The sequence below is a fragment of the Metopolophium dirhodum genome, unplaced genomic scaffold (genome assembly GCF_019925205.1).
Source record: "Metopolophium dirhodum isolate CAU unplaced genomic scaffold, ASM1992520v1 scaffold1, whole genome shotgun sequence".
NCBI lineage: Eukaryota > Metazoa > Arthropoda > Insecta > Hemiptera > Aphididae > Metopolophium > Metopolophium dirhodum.
Window position 1 is genome coordinate 1,331,368 of NW_026869896.1, and position 7,590 is coordinate 1,338,957.

Below are 7,590 nucleotides of genomic sequence, written 5' to 3' on the forward strand. Positions count from 1 at the left end.
CACAAAAATAAAAATAAAATCCTGTAGATGTGCCTGGTACCATTGATCTTTAATAGAGTATTCTATATAGATTATGTCTAAATCAAAATAATACAATTGAATATTATAAAACCATACTTTTATTAATAACAAAAAACTAAAATTCTGGTTCATTTAATATACATATTATAGGATATAAGCATTATAAAAATAAAATAAAAATAAAAAAAATAACTGTTTAAAACTGAATAGTCATACCTTTACATATTCAGTATAAATTATTATTTTAAAAATAGAATCATTCATGAGCAATCACTTTAGGTGCGTGCCTCAAATAGTTGTCCAGCACTGTTATAAATTTTTTTTGGTTCAAAGGTGTATCGAGATAACCGGACAGTGATTCTAAATTAGTCAAAATTAATTAAATTACTTAGGTTTATTTATATATTATAATAATTATATATAACTATAGAATTTACCATATATAACAGAAAATAGCTCTAAGTCAATAAATTTCCGTTTTGTTTTTCCCTTATAACTAAAGTGACGCAATATCGTATAATCAAAACATAAGTTTACAGCTTCCCTAATTGCAGAACTTAAATTGAGTGATCCTACTTTCATAAGAATATAACTTTTTTGTAACAAACATTGAATTTTGATTAATAAAGTTATTTAAAGTAAGGGTTTAAAATAATCAATTCATGATCTTACTAAATTTTCTTTATGTAACAAATACACAATGTTTTAAACTGACAAAAGCGCTTCAGCTATATCTAATTCGTCTAATGATTTGACTGGCAAAATGCTAAGGAACACTGTTGGAATTATTGGATTTGGAAGAGCCAGTGCCCTTACTCTAAAATCTGATTTCATCATTGCCTGTAATTTATTTTCCATATTTTCAAATCCTTTACAGAGTCGAGCATTTGAATTCCTTCGAGCCTTTTTTCTTATTTTTTTCAATAATAGTTATTAATTTTGAATTATCACAACTGCAGTCTAAAATAAAAATAAATATTTCAAAATTGACAAATAAATAAATTATCTAAATGTAAAAATAAAAATATAAATGCAACCATTTTTTTGTTTCTAAAGAATCACTAAAGACCCCAGCAGTTGTTTGTAGTAGGAGAAGCAGTAGAGTCAATACCTTCAACTAAAAAATCTGTATCAGTGGCTGCATTAATAAACTCAGTGAGTTCTTCTATATCATCATTAGCGTTCATTGTTATTTCACTTACATCCAAATTATTATTTGAAATCATAGTTTTACCTATTAAAGTTAAAAGTTAAAATTTGTTAAGCAAAGTACTTACCAAAATAATTACATAAAAACTGAGGTGGTCCCGCGTAATAGCTGTTTGAATTCAAATAGCCTTTTACGCGGAAAGCCGCGCAGCGCTTCTCAAACAAACCGCCAATCGACGACGGACGACGCCAGCACGCGACACCCGCGCAGTGAACCGTCGGCCGGCCGTTCGGTGAACCGGATTGGTATGTCACTAGTTTTTCGACGACCCGGACGACACGACCTACCTGTGTCCCCGCGAGTCGCATCACCCATCCACTGACGAATATAATATAGTGTGCTTACTATTTGTTTTTCTATTATTTTTTTTTTTGTGTTTACGCACCTGAATAAACGCACCGGTTCCTAGAACAATAATTCGTTTGTGTCGCTTCCAATCTTTTTTTTGTTCACTTGGTCTGTTGACCCCTCACCATCCCATCCTCGCGGCTCCCCACAGGACCGCGACAACTGGCTCCCCGTACAGGAATCACTGGTAAGTGAAAACCTTTATTAACTTACCCCTTACTACCACCATCATATACCCCCCCGTTGCGCGACTTGGAAAAAAGTCCCCGACGCGATCCGACAAAAACGTGGTTAGCTGGCGAAAACGGATAAACCGGCGTTACGTAACATATTACATAAGGACGTAAAGGTATGTTTACACTCGTGCGTTTTTTCTTGCGTTAGACGCATGCATTATAGCGCACCGTGAGTTGAACGAAAAAGCTTGCAATAGCGCATGCCCTTTCAAGTTGAACGGCTACATTTTAGTGACGCACGCTTCGACGCAAGGTCTCCCGCGCTCGGTGGGAATCCTTTCAACACGCTGTGCTTTTTTGTATTGTACTATATATTAATATATTAGTATATACTGATATTATTTTATATTTTGTGTGTATTTGTTAAAAAATGACTGAAAACGAAGATCAAAATCAAACAACACGATTCATTGACGATTACATGTAATATTATATTTTAATTAAATTAAATAAATTACATTAAATTAAATTAAATTAATTTATTTATTAAAATTAGTTTTAATTAAGGAATTGTTTTAATTAATTATATAATATTATTATTATTTTATATTATGTAGATCGTTTCCGATACTATGGGATGCAAACCACAAAGACTACACAAACAAGATTAAAAGAAACGATGCCATTGTCTCGATAGGCACAAAATTTAACATGGACGCGGCGGCAGTAAAATCTAAAATAAAGAGCTTGCGATCGTACTATTCTAAAGAACGACAAAAAGTACTTAAGAAAAAATCTGGTTCTGCCACGGAAGAAAATTATTCTTCCTCATGGTTTGCGTATAAATCGCTACTTTTCATTTCTGATTCAACTACACCAAGGGAAACAAGGGATAGCGAAGAACATGATAACCCGACAAGCGTTAACAATAATGAAAACGTAAGTTATTTTATATTTAAGCATTTCTATATTTATCAGTGTTTATTATTAGATTCAGTGTGTTATTTACGTATCTGTTAGCTATTGATAACCATAAATAAAACTATTTGGGTTTATTTATTTCTGGTTTATTATCAGTGGCGCCGATCCATTTATAAACATCTGGGGTAAAACCAAAAACCTATTTTATACCCACCCACCCAAAAAAAATTTCTCACTACGCTCGACAGTACAGGCATAATAATTTAATTATACAATTTATTTTATTTTAGGTATAAGAAACATTTTTTTTTATACTAAACTGTACATAAAAATATAAAAAACATAGTTCAGAAATTAATATCTTACCTACGTCGTCGTAGGTGGTAGGATAACTGACAAATACTTAACTACAATAAAAAAATTAAACAACTAACTGCTGCTATGTATAATATTAAATATGAAGTACTAAGTTGTTATTGTATTTTGGTATGCTCCAGTAATTTTTAAGTAAATATTTAATAAATACCTATGTATTTCTCAAAATAGTAAAAATAAAAATTATATGTAATACAAAAATGATTATAAATAAAATATATATAAATAAATTAAGTTAATATTTTTAACAGTTTATTACTGTTTTTAGCAAAATTATTAATCACATTGTCTGTATTAATTGGAACATCCTGTTCGCATGCAATGCGCATAAGTCCCTCCAATCTCGACTCAGCCATTGTAGACCGCAATCTTGTTTTTATAATTTTAAGCTTCGAGAAACTACGTTCAGTAGAAGCACTGGACACAGGTAGCGTCACAGCGATTTTTAATAACATATAAATATTAGGCATTACTAACCACTGTGTGACGGGGAGTTATAAGACCAGCACCTCGGGGGTTTTTACACCTTTAGCCATATGTCTCGAGGGCGGCTCCTTCACGCCTTTGGGTGACGCGGAAACATCCCTCCGACGGGTTACGTCAGGGCGCCCTGGCGCCAGGCTGACGGTCCCCCGCCGGCTACTCTCGTACGAGATAGATCGGTGGGTTTCGTATAACCGCGTCGGCGAGCGCTGGATTCGACCCCAGGCAAATAACTCCCCTTCTACTAAGGCGCTACTCCCAGCAGCCCCCGCGAGGCCATCCACATATGTCGCGAACGCGCGGCCGGCGGGCGCGAGCACTCGAGGTACCCGCGCACGTCGGCCGGACGCACGCCACACAGCTCGACGGGCACTGTTACCGTTCGGGCGTTAGCTAAGTCGGGTTTCCAGTGGGGCTATCCTCGTCGCCCGCGAGATGAGCTTGAAGGATCCGTTATCCAGAGTACTCACAACGACTCTTTTCCCACTAGCATCGGCGTCGGGGCAGCTGTTTACGCTGTCGCGACGCGACCTTTTATGAGTGGTACGGTTTTCTTTGCCGGGTGCCGTGTCCGTACCGAATGCTCGGGTTTGAGTGCTTGACGGTGTGTGTCCCCCAACCGGACTTCCACCTTGCACGTGTTCGCACACGAGTTGGTCGGGCCCGTGTGCTCTCAGTCAGGTTAGGTTAGGTTAGGTTAGGTTAGGTTAGGTGAGAGAAAACTTAAAAAAAACAAACAACAGACAACGGAGAAACAAAATTCTACGCAAGAACTGTAAAGGAAAAAAAAACAAAAAAAAAGAGAACAACGGTGATGGGTGGTGCAACGGTCTCGGCCGCGGGTTGAACCTCTTTTTTCGGTCGTCGAAAAACTAGTAACATTACAATCCGGTTCACCCAACGGCCGGCCGACGGTTCACAGCGCGGGTGTCGCGCGCCGGCGTCGTCCGTCGTCGATTGGCGGTTTGTTTGAGAAGCGTAGCGCGGATTTCCGCGTAAAAGGCTATTTGAATTCAAACAGCTATTACGCGGGACCGCGTCAGTGAGAATACTGGAAGACTAAGTACACTAAAAGGTTATTTTAGATATGCTGTTGATGGAAATGGTCCTACACAAAATTTAGGATTTCAATCTACATCTCAATGAGGAGGAAGTGTTGAGCTCATCATTCCTTTATCACACTTAGGTTTAGGGTCAATGAAAGATATAAAACAAATTTACAATGCTTTGAAATAATTTTTACAAGAAATACTGATGATGATGCATTGATTCTAGAAACAAACACTAAAGCTACAGAAGATACAAAAAATATTAAAGCAAAAAAGGGTAAAATTAATATTTTAGAATTAAAAGTTCAAATGCAAACAATAGAATATGATGAAATAACAAAAATTCAAATAGTTGATGAATTAATTAAGAAACCGTTTATTTTAGATTTTAAAACATTGCAATTAATTGAAATAAGAAATCTTACTGGAAAAAATATAAGATGCGATTTATCATCTCAACATCGAAAAAGTAAACAACCATTGTTTGGTATGTTCTTTTTACAAAAAAATAGACTAGACAATCAAGATAGTAATACTGCTTTTTTTGATGATTGTAATGTTGTAAATTATTCTTTTAAAGTTAATGGAAAAAAATATCCTAATGAATTGCAAAATCTTGATTTTAATGATATGAAATTTTGTCAAGCATATAAAGATCATATGAGTTATAAAAAAACCTATTATAAATCACATGAAGAAAATCCATTAATGTATTTAGATAAACAAATGTTTAGAAAGAGACCATTTTTTGTTGTTAACATGAGTAGACACCAAAGTCAAATTGCGATCTCCAACTGTACAGTAATTTTAAACGTAGATTTCAGTCAAAATTTACCTGATAACACAATTTGTTATATTTGTTTAATTTCTAGTTCAGTGTATACGTTTGATATTGAAAGAGGAATAGTTGATGAAATTTTATAAAAAAATCGTTCCATACTTTAATTTTTCAAGATATTTTATCTTGAAAAAAAACTTTTTATATCTATCTTTTGATTAGATCAAGAACACCAATAAATTCTTCATCAAAATTAACAATATTACCTTTCAAATCTAAAATATAAATGTCTATTTTTTGAATCCGATTTTTACTCACTGGTCTATATATCATTTTATGAGGTTTAATCAAAGCACTATTAGAATTATATTGAAATAAAAATAAAACTTCATCATAATGATATACCTCATCAATATTATGTGTAATAGATTCTTCAATTATATTATAATGTACTTCTAGTATTTTGTTGTTATTATTTTGATGAATTTTCTCCATAATGTGTATGTATTGTATCAATCACTCCTAAACTTAAATTTAAATCTTTATTAAATGAAAAATAATCTTTTGTTGTTATTTTAATGTAATCACCATTATTTTCAAACTTCATAATCGAATTGAATAAACTATTTAAATGTTCAATTGAATAATTTCCTTTTAATTCTGTTTTACTATTTTCATTAAAAATAATGTCATTTATTTCTTTTAAGAAACCTTGAGTGTAAAATGTTGAAGTTTATTCCTATTACCGTATAAACAATATCTGGTGGTGTATAGTCAACACCTAATTCTATTTCTTTCCCTTTAGGCCATGTTTTATTAATAGGGATCAGACGTTTTATAAAATTAAAGCCTAAACAATTTGATAAATATTCATCAAAGTACAGACAAATTGAAGCAGTTATTTTTAATAAATTTTTATTTATTTCAATATTTATTTCAGGAAAATTTTCCACAAATTTAGTTCCGAATGAATTAAATAAATTTTCAATTTCGCCTATTGAATAAATACCTATAAATATTGTACCTAGTGGGATTTGACCATTTCGACCTAATCTAAATTCACATTCTTTTTCAATATTTATATAATATTCACCATCAATAGAATAGTACATTTTTTTCTCTCTTGTCATTGAAAAATCTATATTACTATTAAAACCTAAATAATTTTTTAATTGTTCATCTAATTTATAATAACAAGGAGATTTAATTGTAATTCTATTAGTTTCGTCAGAAAATGATATAATAAGTGGTTCTATTTCTTTGTTGAATTGTTCAATACTATATCTACCCGTTTATATATGTATTATATTCTGTTTAATTTTTATACAACAGTTTGATTCAATATTAATAAAATTGTTGCCTTTCAAAACTATTGAATAGAGACCTAAAAAATGATCACCATCATCATTGTGAATAGGTTTGTTTAAATGAATACAACCCTTTTTAACTTTTATAAATACCATTTATAAAAGTAAATTTATTTTTTTATTTAAAATTAAAATCATGTCTTATTTTCCCATTCTTTAAAATTAAAATCATGTCTTGTTTTCCCATTCTTTAAAATGTTTTCACAATTATAAATAAGATTCAATCTTGTTTCCGAATTTGTATTATACCAAGTTATTTTGTTTTCTGTAAATTCATTTTTATATCTATCTGGTAAATTTAACATATATTCATCGTTTAATCTTTTTCCAAACTTTGTATCAATCATTATGAACTTATTTACTTTGTATGGTTTTCCTTGTTCCAAATCATTAAATTTTATAAATGAATATCCATTGTTCATTTTATTTAAAGCATCTTTAAAGTTTTCCATTTCCATTTCTTATTTATATTAGAAAATATAAATTTTTTTTTATTTTCAATAATTTTTTTAAAAAAATTTCTATTATAATAGTATTTATTTTACGCTAGTGTGTCACTTATATTTTGATTAAGTTTAAAAATTATTATAAATTATTACTATTATTTTAACTAGAATCCTATATTTATTTAATTAAATTATTATGACTATTAATTAATGAGTCAAAAAGAAATTAATGTTAACCTAACTGAAAGCGAAACCGAAAGTGTTCAATTAATAGATCAGGTTAAAGTTTCCGTAAGCACTGAAGTAACAAGTGATAGTGAATTAAATAAGGGAACTGACAAAGAAAAAGATACAACAAATAGCGATAATAAGGATTTATTAATCGATTTAAGTACAGACGAAGGGTATCAATATTC

The 7,590-nt window shown here is 31.5% G+C and overlaps 1 protein-coding gene across 1 annotated transcript; it reads left to right on the top strand.

Moving 5' to 3' along the window:
- Nucleotides 1-2,185: 2,185 nt before the first annotated feature.
- On the top strand, nt 2,186-6,322 carry LOC132953260 (uncharacterized). The gene is made up of 3 exons (XM_061025781.1): nt 2,186-2,238; nt 2,373-2,694; nt 6,302-6,322. Exons 1-3 carry the CDS (start codon nt 2,186-2,188, stop codon nt 6,320-6,322), a joined length of 396 nt encoding a protein of 131 aa, XP_060881764.1.
- Nucleotides 6,323-7,590: the final 1,268 nt, after the last annotated feature.

Coding starts and splice junctions, on each gene's coding strand:
- LOC132953260 (XM_061025781.1), top strand. CDS start 2,186: ATGACTGAAAACGAAGATCAAAATCAAACAACACGATTCATTGACGAT. Junction 2,239..2,372: donor CGATTCATTGACGATTACAT/GTAATATTATAT, acceptor TATATTATGTAG/ATCGTTTCCGATACTATGGG. Junction 2,695..6,301: donor GCGTTAACAATAATGAAAAC/GTAAGTTATTTT, acceptor TATTTATTTCAG/GAAAATTTTCCACAAATTTA.